Source organism: Leucoraja erinacea, chromosome 22 (assembly GCF_028641065.1).
Source record: "Leucoraja erinacea ecotype New England chromosome 22, Leri_hhj_1, whole genome shotgun sequence".
Classification (NCBI taxonomy): domain Eukaryota; kingdom Metazoa; phylum Chordata; class Chondrichthyes; order Rajiformes; family Rajidae; genus Leucoraja; species Leucoraja erinaceus.
In genome coordinates this window covers 36055755-36080267 of record NC_073398.1, presented here as the reverse complement: position 1 = coordinate 36080267, position 24513 = coordinate 36055755, and the positions used below count along the sequence as shown (strand labels likewise).

General features: G+C 50.3%; 1 protein-coding gene across 6 annotated transcripts in view; it reads left to right on the top strand.

Moving 5' to 3' along the window:
- frmd4a (FERM domain containing 4A) overlaps positions 1 to 24513 on the top strand; it is a 197877-nt gene that overhangs the window by 55577 nt on the left and 117787 nt on the right. Inside the window, exon 1 of one of the 6 annotated variants that reach the window (XM_055653489.1) lies at positions 16990 to 17720. The exons of the other annotated variants lie outside the window; for them this stretch is intronic. Coding sequence (XP_055509464.1) covers positions 17562 to 17720 — 159 coding nt within the window. The 5' untranslated portion in view covers positions 16990 to 17561. Of the gene's footprint in view, positions 1 to 16989; positions 17721 to 24513 lie in introns of those variants that run through there. 6 annotated transcript variants of the gene reach the window in all.

Genomic DNA, 24513 nt, shown 5'->3' with positions numbered 1-24513 from the left:
GTCCCAGACAAACTATTGAAACTGCTCAGTCCAAATGTCTCTGACAAGGGGTGATTGTAGCCAGTGTTACAGCTTCCTCTGGCAGCTCGTTCCAGATACCGACCGACTGATGACCCTCTGAGTGAAAGGGCACCCATTGTTCACCAAAATAGATGCTGAGTCGGCAATCGACCAGTGGGTGGGGGTGGGGGTGGGGGTTGGGAGTGGGGATGAGGGTGGGAGTGTTGGTGGGGTGAGGGTGGGGGGAGGGGGGTGAGGGTGGGGGTGGGGTGGATCGGCAGTTCACTGTGTGCGCTGAGACTGCACGCTCATTCGGAGTAACGCATGCACAATGAACTTGCTTGAAGTCAGGGGCTAACCCTTGATATGTAGTGACCTGGCATTAGCTCATGGATGCTTAGTGATACAGAGAGATACAGTGTGTAAACAGGCCCTTCGGCCCAACTTGCCCATACCGGCCAACATGCCCCATCTACACTAGTCCCACCTGCCCTCGTTTGGTCCATATCGCTCCAAACCTGTCGTATCCATGTACCTGTCTAACTGTTTCTTGAACGTTGGGATAGTCCCAGCCTCAACTACCTCCTCTGGCTGGAGAAACTCAGCGGGTGAGGCAGCATCTATGGATCGAAGGAATACGTGACGTTTCGGGTCGAGACACTTCTTCAGACTGATGTGAAAAAGTTACCCCTCAGATTCCTATTAAATCTTCTCCCTGTCACCTTAAACCTATGTCCTCTGGTCCTCGATTCCCCTACTCTGGGCAAGAGACTCTGTGCATTGAAAAAGCTGAAGAAAGTGATCCATTAACTAGAATGGTTTGGCAGCTGCCCTTCAATGGGAGGGGATGAATTATGCATTGTTTCCAGTTATACAGTAATACGTTTTATATTCTATTTAATGCTTTAAGCAAAGGGTTTCCCCTTTGTAATAAATCTCTTCTCTCAGTAATCCTATCGCTGTTGTTCAATTCAGTTCAGTCCAGTCTAGTTTATTGTCATGTGTACCGAGGTACAGTGAAAAGCTTTTGTTGCGCGCTAACCAGTCAGCGGAAAGACAATACATGATTACAATCGAGCCGTCCACAGTGTACAGATACAGGATAAAGGGAATAATGTTTAGTGCAAGGTAAAGTCAGTAAAGTCTGATCAAGGATAGTCCGAGGGTCACCAATGAGGTAGATAGTAGTTCAGGACCGCTCTCTGGTTGTGGTAGGATGGTTCAGTTGCCTGATAACAGCCGGGAAGAAACTATCTCTGAATTTGGACAAAAATGCTGGAGAAACTCAGCGGGTGAGGCAGCATCTATGGAGCGAAGGATTAGGTGACGTTTCGGGTCGAGACCCTTCTGCTTATTCCTTTGCTCCATAGATGCTGCCTCGCCCGCTGAGTTTCTCCAGCATTTTTGTCCACCTTCGATTTTTCCAGCATCTGCAGTTCCTTCTTAAACACTGAATCTGGAGGTGTGTGTGCGTTGGTTTTCACACTTCTGTACCTCTTGCCCGATGGGAGAGGGGAGAAGAGGGAGTGACCGGGGTGAGACTGGTCCTTGATGATGCTGCTGGCCTTGCCGAGGCAGCGTGAGGTGTAGATGGAGTCAATGGAAGGGAGGTTGGTTTGTGCGATGGTCTGGGCTGCGTGCACAACTCTCTGCGAGAACGCGTTCATCTTTAAATGTAGAAATAAATTAGCTAACCAGGGCCGCCTGTTTTAATTCAGTTTAAAGATGGATGTGTGTGTGAGTGTGTGTGTGTGTGTGTGTGTGTGTGTGTGTGTGTGTGAATGTGTGTGTGTACGTGTGTGTGTGTGTATGTTTGTGTGTGTGTGTGTGTGTGTGTGTGTGTGTGTGTACGTGTGTGAGTGTGTGTGTTTGTGTGTACGTGTGTGAGTGTGTGTGTGTGTGTGTGTGAGTGTGTGAGTATGTGTGTACGTGTGTGAGTGTGTGTGTACGTGTGTTAGTGCGTGTGTGTGTGAGTCTGAGTGTGTGTGTGTGTGTGTTTGTGTGTGTGTGTGTGTGTGTGTGTGTGTGTGTGTGTGTGTGTGTGTGTGTGTGTGTGTGTATGTGTGTGTGTGTGTGTACGTATGTGTGTGTGTGTGTGAGTGTGTGTGTGTGTGTGTGTGTGTGTGTGTGTGTGTGTGTGTGTGTGTGTGTGTGTGTGTGTGTGTGTGTGTGTGTGTGTGTGTACGTGTGTGTGTGTGTGTGTGAGTGTGAGTGTGTGTGTGTGTTTGTGTGTGTGTGTGTGAGTGTGTACGTGTGTGTGTGTGTGTGTGTGTGTGAGTGTGTGTGTGAGTCTGAGTGTGTGCGTGTAAGTATATGTGTGTGAGTGTGAAACTAAGGCAGGTGGGACTAGTGTAGATGGGGCATGTTGGCCGGTATGGGCAAGTTGGGCCGAAGGGCCTGTTTCCGTGCTGTATCACTCTATGACTCTATAATGTAACAACTGACTGCGTGCATAATCAGTGCAATCATCTCCAATCTCCGGAGGCCCATTCAGGGAAGAGTTTTATTTAAATCTGTGTCTTAGTTTTGTTAAAAAGTAAACATTTCAGGAAATGAATATTTGTAACAGATAATCAGCGTTCAGTTGTTGCTTTGTGTTCGTGTCAGAATAATAACAATACCTGCATGAGAGTCGGCACAGTGGTGCAGCGGGTAGGGCTGCTGCCTCAGTGCCCGACACCCGGGTCCCATCCCGACCTAGGGCACTGTCTGTGTTTATATATACGACCGTCCAGTTTGCATGTTCTCCCCGTGACCTGCGTGGGTTTTCTCCGGGTGCTCCGGTTTCCTCCCACACTCCAAAGACGTGCAGGTTTGTAGGTTAATCGGTGCCTCTGCCTCGAACCGAAACGTCGCCTATTCCTTCGCTCCATAGATGCTGCCTCACCCGCTGAGTTTCTCCAGCATTTTTGTCCACCTTCATGGAAGTGTACTGGTTAGTGTGGCAGATTATTATACCGACCGGTCAATGAATTTTTTCCTCCGGCCACTAAGATTGAAGACAATTGGGTAAGGAGATATCCTCGTTACGCATGCGAGATTTCCCCACGAGACATTCAAAGCCGTCCATCGTTAAATCTTCCAAACACAGTCTCTTGCTTAAGAGTTTCCCTATTGAGATATTGATCCAAACTTATTCTTGTTTAAGAAGGAACTGCAGATGCTGGAAAATCGAAGGTACACAAAAAAGCTGGAGAAACTCAGCGGGTGCAGCAGCATCTATGGAGCGAAGGAAATAGGCAACGTTTCGGGCTGAAATCCTTCTGGAAATAGGCAACGTTTCGGGCCGAAATCCTTCTGGAAATAGGCAACGTTTCGGGCCGAAATCCTTCTGGAAATAGGCAACGTTTCGGGCCGAAACCCTTCCGGGTTTCGACCCGAAACGTTGCCTATTTCCTTTTGCTTACCTCCAGTGTATACAAGGTCCAGCCGACCTGTTCTCTCACTGTTAACAAACATTCTACAAACGCTTCTAAAATCTCAACCACAGGAACTAAAGCCAAAATTCCCCCACCTATCCGCTTGGATCAGACGAGGCAGCATTCTGATTTCGTTACCTATTTCCTTCGCTCCATAGATGCTGCTGCACCCGCTGAGATTCTCCAGCTTTTTTGTGTACCTTTTATTCTTGTTTAAGCCCATTTTGATCTTACTCGCCGACAAACCCGTGCATGGTCGAAATCTGTGCCTTACCCGTGCCTCCTGCGAACTTCAACTAAAACTAAAGGGCCTGTCCCACTTACGCAACTTTTTTTCGGCGACTGCCGGCATCCGTCATAGTTGCAGCAGGTCTCCGAAAATCTTCAACATGTTGAAAATCCAGCGGCGACCAGAACAAGGTTATTATCTAAATGGTGGCCGATTGGGAAAGGGGGAGATGCAGCGAGACCTGGGTGTCATGGTACACCAGTCATTGAAAGTAGGCATGCAGGTGCAGCAGGCAGTGAAGAAGGCGAATGGTATGTTAGCTTTCATAGCGAAAGGATTGAGTATAGGAGCAGGGAGGTTCTACTGCAGTTGTACAGGGTCTTGGTGAGACCACACCTGGAGTATTGCGTACAGTTTTGGTCTCCAAATCTGAGGAAAGACATTCTTGCCATAGAGGGAGTGCAGAGAATGTTCACCAGACTGATTCCTGGGATGTCAGGACTGTCTTATGAAGAAAGACTGGATAGACTTGGTTTATACTCTCTAGAATTTAGGAGATTGAGAGGGGATCTTATAGAAACTTACAAAATTCTTAAGGGGTTGGACAGGCTAGATGCAGGAAGATTGTTCCCGATGTTGGGGAAGTCCAGGACAAGGGGTCACAGCTTAAGGATAAGGGGGAAACCTTTAAAACCGAGATGAGAAGAACTTTTTTCACACAGAGAGTGGTGAATCTCTGGAACTCTCTGCCACAGAGGGTAGTTGAGGCCACACAGTTCATTGGCTATATTTAAGAGGGAGTTAGATGTGGCCCTTGTGGCTAAGGGGATCAGAGGGTATGGAGAGAAGGCAGGTACGGGATACTGAGTTGGATGATCAGCCATGATCATATTGAATGGCGGTGCAGGCTCGAAGGGCCGAATGGTCTACTCCTGCACCTAATTTCTATGTTTCTATGTTTCTAAGGTACGACTCTTTGGGCGACTACTCACGGCCATACGGGCTTCACCGCGCGACATGTCGCCTGTACGGCCGTGAGTCGTCTCCTCAGCCGCCCAAAGAGACGCAGCGTCTTTCTGGATTTTCAACACGTTGAACATTTTTGCCGACCTATGACGGGCGCCTGTGTGAAAAATCCCAGCCGCTAACACGACTCCGACTACCTGATAAATCCCACCCACATAATTACAGGCAGATAAATTTTAATAATAATAATAATAATAATAAATTTTATTTATGGGCGCCTTTCAAGAGTCTCAAGGACACCTTACAAAAAATTTAGCAGGTAGAGGAAAAACATGTAAGTGGAATGAAATAAATAGTAGAGACATGACTAGTACACTAATTAAAGACAGATATTTAAAGGTAGAATGTTCTAATTATAACATATTGAGTGAAGCTACGCAGCCGCTGCAGTGATCCTCACAGAGACTTTGCATGGGAGATGAGTTTTATAAACGCACCCTTCCACACATATTGCCCCTAGGGCAAGGGTTCCCAACCTGGGCTAAATGTACCCCCCAGGGGGGTAAATGTCACTGACCCAGGGGGTAAGTTTGTTGCTTCTGGATTGACTGACTATGTTTGGTTCTGGTATCCATAGAAACATAGACAATAGGTGCAGGAGGAGGCCATTCGGCCCTTCGAGCCAGCACCGCCATTCATTGTGATCATGGAGAGTGGTGAATCTCTGGAACTCTCTGCCACAGAGGGTAGTTGAGGCCAGTTCATTGGCTATATTTAAGAGGGAGTTAGATGTGGCCCTTGTGGCTAAGGGGATCAGGGGGTATGGAGAGAAGGCAGGTACGGGATACTGAGTTGGATGATCAGCCATGATCATATTGAATGGCGAATGGTGCAGGCTCGAAGGGCCGAATGGCCTACTCCTGCACCTATTGTCTATGTTTCTATGTTTCTATGGCTGATCATCCCCAATCAATAACCCGTGCCTGCCTTCTCCCCATATCCCTTGACTCCACTAGCCCCTAGAGCTCTATCTAACTCTCTCTTAAATCCATCCAGTGATTTGGCCTCCACTGCCCTCTGTGGCAGGGAATTCCACAAATTCACAACTCTCTGGGTGAAAAAGTTTTTTCTCACCTCAGTCTTAAATGACCTCCCCTTTATTCTAAGACTGTGTGGCCCCTGGTTCTGGACTCGCCCAACATTGGGAACATTTTTCCTGCATCTAGCTTGTCCAGTCCTTTTATAATTTTATATGTTTCTATAAGATCTCCCCCCTCTCATCCTTCTAAACTCCAGTGAATACAAGCCTAGTCTTTTCAATCTTTCCTCATATGACAGTCCCGCCATCCCAGGGATCAATCTGGTGAACCTACGCTGCACTGCCTCAATCACAAGGATGTCCTTCCTCAAATTAGGAGACCAAAACTGTACGCAACTGTATACCGGTATCTGTTCATCATTAGTTGTTCATAACGAAGTGAAATAATATTGTTATGTACTAGTAAAGTTGCCGGGGTAAACGGGACGAGACACAAAACGTCACCCATTCCTTCTCTCCAGAGACACTGCCTGTCCCACTGAGTTACTCCAGCTTTTTGGGTCTATCTTCAGTTTAAACCAGCATCTGCAGTTACTTCCGACACAAACTAAAATATCCTGCCTGTAGCCCAGATTTGTTTCAATTTAACTATATCCCGGATGCCAATGTCTAGAGATGGATCAGATAGACGCAGGGGTCAACAAGGCTTTCCGCACACTGACCTTCATCAGTTAGAGTATCGAGTATAGAAGCTGGGAGGTCATAGACAATAAACAATGGACAATAGGTGCAGGAGTTGGCCATTCGGCCCTTCCATGTGATCATTGTATTGTATATCTTTATTGTCATTTCCTGAGTATTCGCATACCCAGAGGAAACAAAAAAACGTTGCTCAACCAGTGTCCATTCAGTGTGCATTAAAAATAAATAGAAATAAAAATACATGTATCATGAACAAATTTAACACTCTACTAAACATTCAACAGGCGTTCCGATCGGCAGCGGCACAACAGTGGCTGTGCTGCAGTGTGTCCAGGTTGGTGGTTGGTGCGCGATACTTTGGCAGGGGGCAAAGTCCGTTTATCAGTCTTATAGCCTGCGGGAAGAAGCTGAGGAGCATCCTGCTGGTTTTGCAGCTAATGCTCCTGTACCTCTGGCTGATCATCCCCAATCAGTACCCCGTTCCTGCCTTCTCCCCATATCCCCTGACTCCGCTATCTTTAAGAGCCCTATCTAACTCTCTCTTGAAAGTATCCAGAGAACCGGCCTCCACCGCCCTCTGAGGCAGAGAATTCCACAGACTCACAACTCTCTGTGAGAAAAAGTGTTTCCTCGTCTCCGTTCTGTTGCCGTTGTATAAGTTGTTTCTTCCCATAACCCCCGACTCCCGTGCTGATAAAAATATTCGTTGACTTGTAGCCTCCACAGCCGTCTGTGGCAATGAAATCCACAGATTCACCACCCTCTGGCTAAAGAAATTCCTCCTCATCTCCTTCCTAAAGGTACATCCTTTTATTCTGAAGCTGTGCCCTGTAATCCTAGACTCTCCCACTAGTGGAAACATCCTCTCCACATCCACTCTATCCAGGCCTTTCACTATTCGGTAACGTTTCAATGAGGTGCCCCCTCATCCTTCTAAACTCCAGCGAGTTACAGGCCCAGTGCCGACAAACGCTCATCGTATGTTAACCCACTCATTCCTGGGATCATTCTCGTAAATCTCCTCTGGATACTCTCCAGAGCCGGCACATCCATCCTCAGATTCCGAAGGAATTGGTGACGTTTCGGGTCGAGACCAGGAATGCATCTATGGAGCATCTACGTCGTTTCGTAGTCTCGGGTCTCGGCCCAAAACGTCACCTATTCCTTCGCTCCATAGATGCTGCCTCACCCTCTTCCTCAGATATGGTGCCCAAAACTGTTCACAATATTCCAAATGTCTTGCATCCCTGACCAGCGCCTTGTACAGAGGAGCTTTACTAGAATGTTGGTACACAAAATTGCTGGAGAAACTCAGCGGGTGCAGCAGCATCTATGGAGCGAAGGAAATAGGCGACGTTTCGGGCCGAAACCCTTCTTCAGACACTTTACTAGAATGTTGCCTGGAGATTTACTAGAATGTTGCAATTCAGCGCCTAAGTTACAGAGAAAGGTTGAACAAGATAGGGCTTTATTCTCTGGAGCGCAGAAGGTTAATGGGGAACTTGATAGAGGTCTTTAAAACGATGAGAGGGATAGACAGAGTTGACGTGGATAAGCTTTTCCCATTGAGAGTAGGGAAGAGTAGACATGATTTGAGAATTAAGGGACAGACGTTTAGGGGTAACATGAGGGGGAACTTCTTTACTCAGAGAGTGGTAGCTGTGTGGAATGAGCTTCCAGTGGAAGTGGTGGAGGCAGGTTCGATTTTATCATTTAAAAATAAATTGGATAGGCATATGGACGGGAAAGGAATGGAGGGTGTTGGTCTGAGCGCAGGTCGATGGGACTAGGGGAGAGTAAGTGTTCGGCACGGACTAGAAGGGCCGAGATGTTCAAGTTCAAGTTCAAGTGAGTTTATTGTCATGTGTCCCTGTATAGGACAATGAAATTCTTGCTTTGCTTCAGCACACAGAACATAGTAGGCATGAATACAGAACAGATCAGTGTGTCCATATACCATGATATACATATATACACACATGAATAAATAACTGGTAAAGTGCAAAAACAGAAAGTGGTTGTTAATAATCAGAGTTTTGGCCGAGCCAGGTTTAATAGCCTGATGGCTGTGGGGAAGTAGCTATTCCTGAACCTGGTTGTTGTAGTCTTTAGGCTCCTGTACCTTCTACCTGAGGTGAGTGTGTGTGGCCAGGATGGTGTGGGTCCTTGATGATACTGCCAGCCTTTTTGAGGCACCGACTGTGATAGATCCCCTCGATGGAAGGAAGGTCAGAGCCGATGATGGACTGGGCAGTGTTTACTACTTTTTGTAGTCTTTTCCGCTCCTGGACGCTCAAGTTGCCGAACCAAGCCACGATGCAACCGGTCAGCATGCTCTCTACTGTGCACCTGTAGAAGTTAGAGAGAGTCCTCCTTGGCAAACCGACTCTCCGTAATCTTCTCAGGAAGTAGAGGCGCTGATGTGTTTTCTTAATAATTGCGTTAGTGCATGGCCTGTTTCCGTGCTGTAATTGTTATATGGTTATTTTGTAGAGGCTCAGCATTATACGTTGTTGTTGTATTCTAGTCCCCTCGAAATACACGCCAGCATTGCGTGTTCCTTCCTTACCAGCGACCCCTCATATTCTCCCTCTCGCCCGCCTTGCTGACTTGTACAGCAGAGACTGTTGCAACGTTGGAGCATTTTGAAATCATCTTTTTAATTGCTGTTGCCGGGAAACTGCCTTGCGGAGCCGGGGAAGTAGCTGAGCGGTTGCTAATCACGTTAGACAGACACAAAATGCCGGAGTAACTCAGCGGGACAGGCAGCATCTCCGGAGTAACTCAGCGGGACAGGCAGTATCTCCGGAGTAACTCAGCGGGACAGGCAGCATCTCCGGAGAGAAGGGAACAGAGACACCCTTCATCACACCCAAAACGTCACCCATTCCTTCTCTCCACAGATGCTGCCTGTCCCGCTGAGTTACTCCAGCTTTCGGTCAGAAGGCCATAAGTCACAGTAGTAGAATCAGGCCATTCGGCCCATCGATTCTACACCGCCATTCAATCATGGCTGATCTATCTAAGTTCTAGGAGCAGAATTCGGCCATTCGGCCCATCAGGGCTACCCCAACGAAGGTAGACACAAAATGCCGGAGTAACTCAGCGGGACAGGCAGCGTCTCTGGAGAGAAGGAATGGGTGACATTTCAGGTCGAGATCTTTCTTCAGAATTCAGACCAACCTACAAACCTGCAATTTACAATTTTACCGAAGCCAATTAACCTACAAACCCGCACGTAATTGGAGTGTGGGAGGAAACCGGAGCACCTGGTGAAAACCCACGCAGGTCACGGGGAGAACGTGCAAACTCCGTACAGACAGCACCCGTAGTCTGAAGAAGCGTTTCGGCCCGAAACGTTGCCTATTTCCTTCGCTCCATAGATGCTGCTGCACCCGCTGAGTTTCTCCAGCATTTTTGTGTACCCGTAGTCAGGAGGGAACCCGGGTCTCCAGCGCTGTGAGGCAGCAGCTCTACAATACAATACAATTTATTTGTCATTTGAACCCCATTGAGGTTCAAACGAAATGTTGTTTCTGCAGTCATACACACACACAAGAAAGAACCAAGACACAACACAATTTACACGGACATCCATCACAGCGCATCTCCTCTCCTCCTCGCTGTGATGGAAGGCAAAGACTTATCTCTCCCCTGCACAACCCATTCTCCTCCCGATGTCAGAGTCAAAGTCAAAGCCCCCGGCGGGCGATGGCAATTGTCCCGCGGCCATTCCAAGCCGCGCCGGGTGATGCAAGGCCACGCTCCGGGTCTTGTTATTGTTGAAGCCCCCGGCGGGCACTAGCAAAGTCCCGCGGCCATTCCAAGCCGCGCCGGGCGATGATGTAATGCCCCACTCCAGGTAATTCTCAACCCCGCAACTCGGGCGGGGAGAAGTCGCCGTTGCGGAAGCCCCGAAAAGCGGTCTCCCAGCAGGGACCCGCGGGCTCTCGGTGTCACTGTCCACCAGACCTGCGGTTGGAGCCTCCGAATCCCCGTGGTCGGGCCACAGCAGCGCGCCACCACAGCTCCAAACTCGGCCAGCTCCGCGATGGTGAGTAGGCTCGCAGCTCCGCGACTGGAGCCCCAGGTCATTCCTGCTGGAGGCCGCTCCACGGTGCTAGGCCCCAACGACAACGGAGACCCGACAGGGAAAAGGTTGGGTTCTCCGTGCAGGGGATAGATTTTTTTTAATTTCCCTCACCCCTCCGCCCCACACACACACCCACACACACACACACACACATACCCACACACACACACACACACACACACCCACACACATACCCACACACACACCCACACACACACCCACACACGTACCCACACACGTACACAAAAAAAAAATAAAAACTACATTCAAACGAGACAAAAAATAATAAAAATACAGACGGACTGCAGAGGCCGCTGCGACGTGAGTCGTGCCGCGCCGGAGGGACAGACAGAGCATGGCGTGCCAAGGTCACGGAGGTTAGCGGTGGCGAGCGTTCTCTCCGCCCCTTCCCGTCCCAAGGTCACGACATCCTCGTCTCCCAGCCGAAGATGAGAGTCGGGCTCATCAAAGCTGCTGAACGAATCTGCGGAATGTCCCCGGTCTCTGGCCAGGCCCGGCCTCCCTGCGCCCATTGTCTGGGGCAGCGAAACGCTGAATGATGCTTCTGTCCGATGTTGTCGCAGCTTCAGGCTTCAAGTCGACCATGAGTCATAACACACTGACCGCAGATCAAAGGGCTTCCACAAGGAACGCTTGCATCCTCTCTCTCTCCATTCCTCCCCCCCTCCCTCCCAACACCAACCCCCACCCAAGTTGCTGTACTCGTTTCAAAGTCATCGTGTTTAAGAAAGAACTGCAGATGCTGGAAAAATCGAAGGCAGACAAAAAATGCTGGAGGAACTCAGCGGGTGAGGCAGCATCTATGGAGCGAAGGAATAGGTGACGTTTCGGGTCGAGACCCGGAAGGGTCTCGACCCGAAACGTCACCTATTCCTTCGCTCCATAGATGCTCTCCAGGTCTCGACCTGAAACGTCACCTATTCGGAAGATGGAAGAAAGGAAGATGCGGAGACTGTGGGGGAGCTGGGAAGGGGAGGGGAAGGAGGGAGTAAGCAGGGACTACCTGAAATTGGAGAAGTCAATGTTCATACCGCTGGGGTGTAAACTGCCCAAGCGAAATATGAGGCGCTGCTCCTACAATTTGCGGTGGGACTCACTCTGGCCATGGAGGAGGCCCAGGACAGAAAGGTCGGATTGGGAATGGGAGGGGGAGTTGAAGTGCTGAGCCACCGGGAGATCAGGTTGGTTATTGTGGACCGAGCGGAGGTGTTGGGCGAAGCGGTCGCCAAGCCTGCGCTTGGTCTCACCGATGTAGAGCAGCTGACACCTGGAGCAGCGGATGCAGTAGATGAGGTTGGAGGAGATGCAGGTGAACCTCTGCCACACCTGGAACGACTGCTTGGGTCCTTGGATGGAGTCGAGGGGGGAGGTAAAGCGACAAGTGTAGCATTTCCTGCGGTTGCAAGGGGAACGTTCCCGGGGAGGGGATGGTTTGGGTGGGTAGGGACGAATTAACCAAGGAGTTATCTCCTCTGGCAGCTCGTTCCACACACCCACCACCACTCATCTGCTCACATTTAGTTGTGGTTTTAGTTCCAGTTAGTTATAAATCTGTTGATAAATAGTGTCTACAAGTTTGTGTTTCCTGCTCACAAATAAATGGAAAGTATTTGTAACTGGGAACAACATCTGCCTTTGCTTCCGATATGAACAGTTAATTCTCCAGTTTCATCTATCACCCCTCTCGAGACTCCCGCCTCCCTTCATCTCAGTTCCTTCCACCTTCTACACTCATCTCCCATCCCTACAAGGGTCTCGACACGAAACGCCACCTATCCATGTTCTCCACAGATGCTGCCTGACCCGCTGAGATACTCCAGCACTCTGTGAAACGTCACCTATCCATGTTCTCCACAGATGCTGCCTGACCCGCTGAGTTACTCCAGCACTCTGTGAAACGTCACCTATCCATCTTCTCCACAGATGCTGCCTGACCCGCTGAGTTACTCCAGCATTTTGTGTCTACCTTCGATTTAAACCAGCATCTGCAGCCCTTTCCTGCCCATCCACAATCAGTACCCGTTCCTGCCTTCTCCCCATATCCCTTGATTCCGTTAGCCCCAAGAGCTAAATCTAACTCTCTCTTGAAAACATCCAGTGAATCGGCCTCCACTGCCTTCTGTGGCAGAGAATCCCACAGATTCACAAGGTTTTCCTCGTCCCGGCCCTAAAGTCCTATCCATGTACCTGTCTAACTGTCTCTTAAACGTTGGGATAGTCCCAGCCTCAACTACCTCCCCCGGCAGCTCGTTCCATACACCCACCTCCCCCTGTGTGACCCATCTTCTCCACCCGTCAGCTGTTCCTCTCACAGTTATTTATGGGTTTTAACCCAGTTAATTATAATTCTGTTTATAAATAGTGTTTAAGTTTGTGTTTCCACTGACAAATATATGGGAAGTATTTGTGAGCGAGCATCTGTTATTTCTGGTATTTGCTTCTGTGATTCTTAGTTGGGAATGTGGTCGCAGCGGGTAGAGCTGCTGCCTCTCAGCGCCAGAGACCCGGGTTCCATCCCGACTACGGGTGCTGTCTGTACGGAGTTTGCACGTTCTCCCCGTGACCTGCGTGGGTTTTCTCCGGGTGCTCCAGTTTCCTCCCACACTCCAAAGACGTGCAGGTTTGTAGGTTAATGGGCTTGGTGTAAATGTAAATTGTCCCCAGTGTGTGTAGGGTAGTGTTAGTGTGTGATCGCTGGTCAGCGTGGTCTCATAGAAACATAGACAATAGGTACAGGAGGAGGCCATTCGGCCCTTCGAGCCAGCACCGCCATTCATTGTGATCATGGCTGATCATCCCCAATCAATAACCCGTGCCTGCCTTCTCCCCATATCCCCTGACTCCACTAGCCCCTAGAGCTCTATCTAACTCTCTCTTAAATCCATCCAGTGACTTGGCCTCCACTGCCCTCTGTGGCAGGGAATTCCACAAACTCACAACTCTCTGGGTGAAAAGGTTTTTTCTCACCTCAGTCTTAAATGACCTCCCCTTTATTCTAAGTCTCTTAAACGTTAATTCTAAGTATTCCAATCCGACTCGGTGGGGCCGAAGGGCCTGTTTCCGCGCTGTATCTCTAAACTAAATTAACTAATCAGTAACAGTTGGAACAACTTCCACTGGTGAGGGTCACTTAGTTTGTTTACATTTCAGGGCCTCAAGATAAGCAGCAGTAATCAGTCTGTGAGAATAGCTGAGCGAGCGGTCAAGCAGGCAGGCCGGCCAGGCCAGTGAGTTGGGACAAGGGAGTTAATTTCCCCCTTGGTTCCCATTCTATATTCTCATCAATCTCAGAGATACGGAATAGTGAAAGGCTTGGTGTGGAGAGGATGTCTCCACTACACTTTAGACTTGAAAGATACAGCACGGAAACAGGCCCTTCGGCCCACCGAGTCCGTGCCGACCAGCGATCCCCGCACACTAACACTATCCCACACACACTGGGGACAATTTACAATTTACCCAAGCCAATGAACCTACAAACCTGCACGTCTTTGTAGTGTGGGAGGAAACCGGAGCACCCGGAGAAAACCCACGCAGGTCACGGGGAGAACGTGCAAACTCCGTACAGACAGCGCCCGTAGTCGGGATGGAACCCGGGTCTCTGGCGCTGTGAGGCAGCAGCTCCGGTATCCTCTACCTACAATTCCTGGCTTCAGATTCAGATTCAGATTCAGATTCAATTTTAATTGTCATTGTCAGTGTACAGTACAGAGACAACAAAATGCATTGTCTGAATATTTATGTCGGCACAGTGGTGCAGCGGGTAGAGCTGCTGCCTCACAGCGCCAGAGACCCGGGTTCCATCCCGACTACGGGCGCTGTCTGTACGGAGTTTGCACGTTCTCCCCGTGACCTGCGTGGGTTTTCTCCAGGCGCTCCGGTTTCCTCCCACACTCCAAAGGCGTGCAGGTTTGTAGGTTAATTGGCTTCGGTAAATTGTCCCTAGTGTGTGTAGGATAGTGTTAGTGTGCGTGGATCGCTGGTCGGTTCAGCTGGGTGGGATGAAGGGCCTGTTTCCGCGCTGTATCTCATTAAAAAAAATTCTCCCAAATTTTTGTGACGCCTTGGGTTGTAACGGATCTGGAACTTAGTTTGAACAGTTGACCCGCCTACAATTCCAGATTACACTCGGGATTTCTAAATTAGTAAACTCGGCTCTAAGTCACTGTGTCTCATCCCATGACCATCTTGAGAGCTTCACTCTCATCACCAAATTTGGAATCATTGAGGCTCAGCGGGATGATTGAATGGCGGAGTAGACTTGATGGGCCGAATGGCCTAACTCTGCTCCTATCACTCATGGACTTGTATCTCTCATTTCCCTCTCCCCAGACTCTCAGTCTGAAAAACGTCACCTATCCATGTTCTCCACAGATGCTGCCTGACCCGCTGAGTTATGGTGCAGCAGCATCTATGGGGCGAAGGAAATAGGCAACGTTTCGGGCCGAAACCCGGAAGGGTTTCGACCCGAAACGTTGCCTATTTCCTTAGCTCCATAGATGCTGCCTGCACCCGCTGAGTTACTCCAGCACTCTGTGAAACGTCACCTATCCATGTTCTCCACAGAGGCTGCCTGACCCACTGACAGAGGCTGCCTGACCCACTGAGTTACTCCAGCACTCTGTGAAACGTCACCTATCCATGTTCTCCACAGATGCTGCCTGACCCACTGAGTTACTCCAGCACTCTGTGAAACGTCACCTATCCATGTTCTCCACAGATGCTGCCTGACCCGCTGAATTACTCCAGCACTCTGTGTCCACCTTTAGTTCCATTACCTATGTGAAACCATGTGTGTGTCTCTGCAGTTTGGCCACTTGTCCTGAGGCTAATAGTTTGCCTTGGACAAAAGTGCTGGAGAAACTCAGCGGGTGCAGCAGCATCTATGGAGCGAAGGAAATAGGTAACGTTTCGGGCTGAAACACGAAGGAAATAGGCAAAATTTTCGGGCTGAAATCCTTCTGGAAATAGGCGACGTTTCAGGCCAAAACCCTTCCGGGTTTCGGCCCGAAACGTCGCCTATTTCCTTCACTCTGTAGATGCTGCTGCACCCGCTGAGTTACTCCAGCACTCTCTGCCTATCTCTGCCTCCCTTCTCTCCACGATGTGCTTTGTGGGCTGTGGATCGGGAGTGAACAGCCGTGATGCTGGGAGTTGGAATTTGTGGAGGATACTCTCACGCCCCAGCGGAGGGGTTAACGTCGGGCTGTTGCGAGGAGAGAGATTGGCCGGCGATAAACTGCAACAGGAAGGGAACGATGGCAGAGTGGGATTAACCCCAGCCCTGGAGTGACGGAGACTGTGGGAACAGAGCTCACAAGCCCAGCGGCTCTGTCGAGCAGTCACGGGCTGTAAATCACTCCGGAGACCAGCACACAGTGTTTCAATCCCGTTCAGTGTTGGTCCCGAGGAGATGAAATTGGATGGGAATGCTGGCTGGGAAACAAGGATCCAGAATTAGCAAGTTCCCAGGACAGTTTTGGGACGGCTACACTCAGCCGGTTCCTCCGTCTCGCTCTCTCTCTCTCTCTCCGTCTCTCTCCCTGTCCCCCTCTCTCTCTCCATCTCTCTCTATCTCTGTCTTTTTCTCTCTCTCCGTCTCTCTCTCTATCTCTGTCTCTTCTCTCTCTCTCCATCTCTCTCTCTCTGTCTCTTTCTCTCTCTCTCTCTCTGTCTCTTTCTCTCTCTCCATCTCTCTCTGTCTCTGTCTCTTCTCTCTCTCTTCTCTCTCTCTCTCTCTCTATCTCTATCTCTCTCTCTCTCTCTCTCTCTCCATCTCTCTCTCTCTCTCTCTCTCTCTCTCTCTCTCTCTCTCTCTCTCTCTCTCTCTCTCTCTCTCTCTCTCTCTCTCCCTCTCTCTCTCTCTCTCTCTCTCTCTCTCTCTCTCTCTCTCTCTCTCTGTCTCTCTCTCTCTCTCCATCTCTCTCTCTCTATCTCCATCTCTCTCTCTCTATCTCTGTCTCTTTCTCTCTCTCTTTCTCTCTCTCTCTATCTCTCTCCGCCTCCATCTCTCTCTCCATCTCTCTCTGTCTCTCCCTCTCCATCTCTCCCCCCACCCCCGTCTCCCCCGCTACCTTGGCGTGAGAGTGCCGTGTAGTCCGTGTGGGGGCGGTGACCGCTGGCACCCGCTCCGTGGAGACGAACGCTGGCGTGCGCTGGGGAGTGAGTGAGAGACTCAGAGACCGGCTTCATCCCCTCGAGTTCCCCCACTGGGACAGTCGGCGCGCTGGTGCCCACCCCCACGGGGAGAGAGAGACGCGCAGCTGAAGCTGGCCCTCGTCTCCATCGTCTCCGCTCCTGAAGTTGCTCTTGCGAGACTGTCGCTCGAGGTCGGTGTTTGGGGAGGAACTGCAGATGTTGGTTTAAACCGAAGATCGACAACTAAAAGCATTTAACCTGAACTGAGCGGTGAGAAGGAATCGTTGATGTTTGGGGTCAAGACCCTGCTCCTGTGGTCATTCCGCCTCTTGTCTGAGTTTCTCACAGTTCAGGGAAAGAGATACATACTCAACCTCCATCCTCTCAGCTACACACACAGTCGCTCAGCTGCTGTGGCTCAGAAGGAACTGCAGGTGCTGGTTTACACTGAAGACACAAAGACACAAAGTGCTGGAGTAACTCGGCGGGTCGGGCAGCATCTGTGGAGAGCAGGAATAGTTGACTTGTGGGGAGGAGACCCTTCTCTTGTGATGTCTACCCCTCGTGTGTGAGTGACACAGTCCAGGCAGGGAGCTGGCTGTGGATTCATGTTGATCTTCTCGGACTTCTCGGAAGACAATAGACAATAGGTGCAGGAGTAGGCCATTCGGCCCTTCGAGCCAGCACGGCCATTCAATGTGATCATGGCTGATCATCCACAATCAGTACCCCGTTCCTGCTTTCTCCCCATATCCCTTGATTCCGTTAGCCCTAAGAGCCAAATCTAACTGTCCCCTGAGAGTTGAGAGAGTTAAGTCGGCTCAGCCTCCAGATTTTTTCAGCTTAGTTTAGACATACAGCGCGGAAACAGGCCCTTCGGCCCATCTAGTCTACCCGTACCGACCAACGCTCTGGAGGAGACCCGCGGGCGGGCGGGCGGGCGCGGCAGACAAGATGGCCACCGTGCTCTTTAGCTTTGAGGACTTGTTGTACAACTGGGAAGGGCTGGTCTGGAACCTGACGTCTCGTGTCCTGAGGAACTGGCGCTGGGGGAACCTGCGCGCGGTGCAGCTGCTCCTGCGGCCGTGGTGTATATCGCGGGGAATCTACCAGGTGAGTGGGATCTCCGCGCCCGCGCTCGCTCCAATCGCCCCCCCGTTCACCTCACCCCAGCCTCGCTCCGTTTATTGTCACGTGTAGCGAGGTTGCGCGCTAACCAGTCAGCGGAAAGGCAACTCCTCGACCGATATACGTCTCGATAAACCCATCGTTAATCAAAAAATATCGCGTGTCGAAAACGCATTTAATACGATGCGACCACGTGAGCGGTGGTACTGCGCGGCTCGCTGCCGTTGCCTGCCGCTTGCCGATCGTAAAGTCGAGATATCGTAAGTCGAAACATCGTAAATCGGGGAGCATCTGTATATAATTACAATCGATCCACCCACAGTGTACAGATACATGATTAGGGAATAACAATAGACAATAGGTACAGGAGTAGAGGCCATTCGGCCCTTCGAGCCAGCGCCGCCATTCAATATGATCATGGCTGATCATCCCCAATCAGTTCCCCGTTCCTGCCTTCTCCCCATATCCCCTGACTCCGCTATCTTTAAGAGCGCTATCTAGCTCTCTCTTGAAAGCATCCAGAGAACCGGCCTCCACCGCCCTCTTTGGTGTGTGGGAGGAAACCGGAGCACCCGGAGAAAACCCACGCAGGTCACGAGGAGAACGTGCAAACTCCGTACAGACAGCACCCGTAGTCAGGATCGAACCAGGGACTCTGGCGCTGTGAGGCAGCAGCTCTACCCGCTGTGGCACCTTGCAGTTTAGTTTAGTTTAGAGATACAGCCGGAGATATATCCAGAGAACCGGCCTCCACCGCCCTCTGAGGCAGAGAATTCCACAGACTCACCACTCCCTGTGTGGTTTAGTGCAAGGTCAAGCCCGATCAAGGATAGTCCGAGGGTCACCAATGAGGTGGATGGGAGTTCAGGACCGCTCTCTAGTTGTGGTAGGATGGTTCAGTTGCCTGATAACAGCCGGGAAGAAACTGTCCCTGAATCTGGAGGTGTGTGTGCGTTGGTTTTCACACTTCTGTACCTCTTGCCCGACGGGAGAGGGGAGAAGAGGGAGTGGCCGGGGGGTGAGACTGGTCCTTGATGATGCTGCTGGCCTTGCCGAGGCATCTGCAGTTCTGTGCGACTCTGAAGAAATATCTTAGCTGGGTAACAGGATCTTCCTGCTTGATGCTTTAACGGGAAAAACGTACTAACTTGTGTCGGAGGGAACTGCTGATGCTGGCTGGAACTGAAGACTGACACAAAATGCTGGAGTAACTCAGCGGGTGAGGCAGCATCTATGGAGAGAAGGAATAGGTGACGTTTCGGGTCTCGACCCGAAACGTCGCCTATTCCTTCGCTCCATAGATGCTGCCTCACCTGCTGAGTTCCTCCAGCATTTTTGTCCACCTTCAGATTTTTCCAGCATCTGCAGTTCTTTCTTAAACTAAAATCTCAGTCAGAACTAATTATTTAATGTCACTCAACCTATGAATTAACATAATTATTTTATTAATATGTATAAGATTAAAAAAACAGGATAGGAATATATGATAAGTGACAAAAAATTAGTTTCTTTGAATCGCGTTTAATATGTTCCTGCCGCTGGGAACAACTCACAGAGTTTGCAGAATGAAAATGTTTGCAATTTTTCTGCATCTGCAGTTCTTTCTTAAACATCACCAGACTGATTCCTGGGATGTCAGGACTTTCATATGAAGAAAGACTGGATAGACTCGGCTTGTACTCGCTAGAATTTAGGAGATTGAGGGGGGGATCTTATAGAAACTTACAAAATTCTTAAGGGGTTGGACAGGCTAGATGCAGGAAGATTGTTCCCGATGTTGGGGAAGTCCAGAACAAGGGGTCACACAGTTTAAGGATAAGGGGGAAATCCTTTAAGACCGAGATGAGAAAAACATTTTTTTTCACACACAGAGAGTGGTGAATCTCAGGAACTCTCTGCCACAGAGGGTAGTTGAGGCCACACAGTTCATTGGCTATATTTAAGAGGGAGTTAGATGTGGCCCTTGTGGCTAAAGGGATCAGGGGGTATGGAGAGAAGGCAGGGATGGGATACTGAGTTGGATGATCAGCCATGATCATATTGGATGGCGAATGGTGCAGGCTCGAAGGGCCGAATGGCCTCTACTCCTGCACCTATTGTCTATGTATCTATGTATCCTCTCCGTTCTCACAGCATGGCAACGGAGGCGTTTGCCTGACCGTAGCAGCTGGAACAGTCTGTTGCTGGGGTGGAAGGGGTCTCTCATGATTTGGATTTGCACCTTCTGGTGTATAGTTCTTGCAGTTCCTGCGAGTGTAGTTCCCATAGTGCGTTCGGCCGAACGCACTACTCTCTGCAGAGTATTCTTGTTTCCATTTGCCCTGACCGATCGGTGATGATGCTGCTGGCCTTGCCGAGGCAGCGTGAGGTGTAGATGGAGTCACCGGAAGGGAGGCAGCATTGGTCGGAGGGCCGAAGGGCCTGGGTCGGGGCAGTACAGGACGGCGATATTATTGGGCAGTGCAAGTCTCCAGGCATTCTGGCAGCCGTTCCATTGGGGTGGGAGTTGTTAATGTACAGCTTGTGGGAAACTTTGCAGAGTTGAGAATCCCTCCCTCATTCCAAGCACAGTGATCTGTGAAAATATGCGGCCACTAGCACTTAGTTGTGTCACGCCCATGTCACAGGGTCCGTGTGACTGCGCAAGATCTTGGCAGAGGGGGGTCAAAGAATTTGGGTTGTGTACTGAGAAACTAGCAAGCCGTGACTCCACGAACTGCACAGTGCTGGAGTAACTCAGCGGGTGCAGCAGCATCTACGGAGCGAAGGAAATAGGCAACGTTTCTGGCCGAAACCCGGAAGGGTTTCGGCCCGAAACGTTGCCTATTTCCAGAAGGATTTCGGCCCGAAACGTTGCCTATTTCCAGAAGGATTTTGGCCCGAAACGTTGCCTATTTCCAGAAGGATTTCAGCCCGAAACGTTGCCTATTTCCAGAAGGATTTCGGCCCGAAACGTTGCCTATTTCCTTCGTGTTTCGGCCCGAAACGTTGCCTATTTCCTTCGCTCCATAGATGCTGCTGCACCCGCTGAGTTTCTCCAGCACTTTTGTCCAAGGCATACTATTAGCCTCAGGACAAGTGGCCAAACTGCAGAGACACACACATGGTTTCCAGAACGTTAGTTGTTGCATCTCTGTGGGACCGGATGTGAATTCCATCCGTCTCTCTTTTAAAAAAAAAAAATGTTGCTCTCGAAACTATGGGAAAGGTCGGCACTCTTCGAAAGTAAACGTTGCTTCCTGCAGTCAGAGTCTGTGCGAGATTCATCGCCCATGTAGGTAATGGAACTAAAGGTGGGCACAGAGTGCTGGAGTAACTCAGCGGGTCAGGCAGCATCTGTGGAGAATATGGATAGGTGACGTTTCACAGAGTGCTGGAGTAACTCAGCGGGTCAGGCAGCATCTGTGGAGAACATGGATAGGTGCCGTTTCACAGAGTGCTGGAGTAACTCAGCGGGTCAGGCAGCATCTGTGGAGAACATGGATAGGTGACGTTTCACAGAGTGCTGGAGTAACTCAGCAGGTCAGGCAGCATCTGTGGAGAACATGGATAGGTGACGTTTCACAGAGTGCTGGAGTAACTCAGCGGGTCAGGCAGCATCTGTGGCCCGAACATGGATAGGTGACGTTTCACAGAGTGCTGGAGTAACTCAGCGGGTCAGGCAGCATCTGTGGAGGGAATGGGCAGGTCACATTTCGGGTCATGATTATTTCACACAGAGGGTGGTGGGTGCGTGGAACGAGCTGCCAGGGGTGGGGGTGGAGGCAGATACGATCGTGGTGTTTAAGAGGCTTTTAGACAGGGATGTGGATATGCAGGGATAACGTGCAGGCAGGTAAGTTCATGTTCATAAGTGATAGGAGCAGAATTAGGCCATTCGGCCCATCATGTCGACCCTGCCATTCAATCATGGCTTATCTATCTCTCCCTCCTAACCCCATTCTCCTGCCTTCTCCCCATAACCCCTGACACCCGCACTAATCAAGAATCTATCTATCTCTGCCTTAAATATATCCACTGACTTGGGCTCCATAGTTGTTCCCGATGTTGAGGAAGTCCAGGACAAGGGGTCACAGCTTAAGGATAAGGGGGAAATCCTTTAAAACCGAGATGAGAAGAACTTTTTTCACACAGAGAGTGGTGAATCTCTGGAACTCTCAGCCACAGAGGGTAGTCGAGGTCAGTTCATTGGCCATATTTAAGAGGGGGTTAGATGTGGCTAAAGGGATCAGGGGGTATGGAGAGAAGGCAGGGATGGGATACTGAGTTGGATGATCAGCCATGATCATATTGAATGGCGGTGCAGGCTCGAAGGGCCGAATGGCCTCTACTCCTGCACCTAATTTCTATGTTTCTATAGATGGTTTTATCAGGCAGAGGCAGTGGGGACCATGCTGCAGGTGGTGGTGGTGGAGGCAGGTTCGATGCTGGTGTCCTTCCACGCTGTGTCTCTAAACTAAACTAAACATGGCGGCACGGTGGCGCAGCGGGTAGAGCTGCTGCCTCATAGCGCCAGAGCCCCTGGTTCGATCCTGACTACGGGTGCTGTCTGTACGGAGTTTGCACGTTCTCCCCGTGACCTGCGTGGGTTTTCTCCGGGTGCTCCAGTTTCCTCCCACACTACAAAGAGGGCGGTGGAGGCCGGTTCTCTGGATACTTTCAACAGAGAGCTAGATGGGGCTCTTAAAGATAGCGGAGTCAGGGGATATGGGGAGAAGGCAGGAACGGGGTACTGATTGGGGATGATCAGCCATGATCACATTGAATGGCGGTGCTGGCTCGAAGGGCCGAATGGCCTCCTCCTGCACCTATTGTCTATTGTGTATTGTTTTTCATCTGAAAAATTGTAAATTGCTCCTAGTGTGTGTGTGTAGGATAGTGTTAGTGTGTGGAGGGGGATAGCAGGTCGGCAAGGACTCGATGGGCCGAAGGGCCTGTTTCCGCGCTGTATCTCTAAACTAGACTAGACTAGACTGGACTGGAGTGGGATAAACTAGACTAAACTAAACTAAACATTGGACAGGCCTTTACTCGGTCTGGGAAAAGTTGTGATCAGGCCCCAGGACTGATGGAATGTTGCAGATGTAATTATAGCCAGGCTGCCTTTACGAGGAATTTGTTATAACTTATTAACTTCCAAGAATTAGCGGCAAAGTTCCCTAGTGCCGTGGGGGGGGGGGGGGGGGGGGGGGGGGGGGGGATGGGTTGTGGGGAACTCTTGTTCTCACAGTGGAGTTTGTGGAGAAAAGAGAAGTTCACACACGGCTGATTTATTCAGAAGAATCCAATGCAGGAATCTCTGAACATATTCAGCGCAGCGGGTAGAGCTGCTGCCTCACAGCGCCAGAGACCCGGGTTCCATCCTGACTACGGGTGCTGTCTGTACGGAGTTTGCACGTTCTCCCCGTGACCTGCGTGGGTTTTCTCCGGGTGCTCCGGTTTCCTCCCACACACATGGTACTTCCCCGACCGAGGCCCTTCGGCCCTCCGACCTATGCTGCCTCCCTTCCGGTGACTCCATCCACACCTCACGCTGCCTCGGCAAGGACCAGATACGTGCAGGTTTGTAGGTTAAATGGCTTCGGTATAAATGCAAAAGATCTTTAGTCAGAGGGTGGTGAATCTGTGGACTTCATTGCCACAGACGGCTGCAGAGTCCACCTATTTTAAGGCGGAGATTGACAGATTCTTGACTATGGGGAGAAGGCAGGAGAATGGGGTCGGGAGGGAGAGACGGGTCAGACCTGGTCGTGGTCTGAAGAAAGGTCTCGACCCGAAAACGTCGCCCATTCCTTCTCTCCAGAGATGCTGCCTGTCCCGCTGAGTTACACCAGCATCTTAGGTACACAAAAATGCTGGAGAAACTCAGCGGGTGCAGCAGCATCTATGGAGCGAAGGAAATAGGCAACGTTTTGGGCCGAAACCCTTCTTCAGACTTGTGTCTATCTTCCATTTAAACCAACATCTGCAGTTCCCTCCTGCACACTTGTGGGCTGGAGTTTAGTACAGATGCTGGGATCACAAGTGTCTGTGGTTCTTTGTCCCTGTATGTTATACCCATTTCCTTTTATAGAAATTCATAGTTGAAAGACAAGGCATAATATTAGTGTTTAAGAAGGAACTGCAGATGCTGGAAAATCGAAGGTAGACAAAAATGCTGGAGAAACTCAGCGGCAGCAGCATCTATGGAGCGAAGGAAATAGGCGACGTTTCGGCCCGAAACGTCGCCTATTTCCAGAAGGATTTCGGCCCGAAAACTGGCCTATTTCCAGAAGGGCACAGAGTGCTGTAGTAACTCAGCGGGTCAGGCAGCATCTGTGGAGAACATGGATAGGTGACGTTTCACAGAGTGCTGGAGTAACTCAGTGGGTCAGGCAGCATCTGTGGAGAACATGGATAGGTGACGTTTCACAGAGTGCTGGAGTAACTCAGCGGGTGCAGCAGCATCTATGGAGCTTTGGAGCTATGGAGCTAAGGAAATAGGCAACGTTTCGGGTCGAAACCCTTCCGGGTTTCGGCCCGAAACGTTGCCTATTTCCAGAAGGTCACAGAGTGCTGGAGTAACTCAGCGGGTCAGGCAGCATCTGTGGAGAACATGGATAGGTGACGTTTCACAGAGTGCTGGAGTAACTCAGCGGGTCAGGCAGCATCTGTGGAGAGAAGGAATGGGTGAGGTTTCTGGTCCCGCTGAGTTACTCCAACATTTTGTGTCTATCTTCGGTTTGAACCAGCATCTGCAATCCCTTCCCACACGTAATGAATATAAAGTGATGGGTTC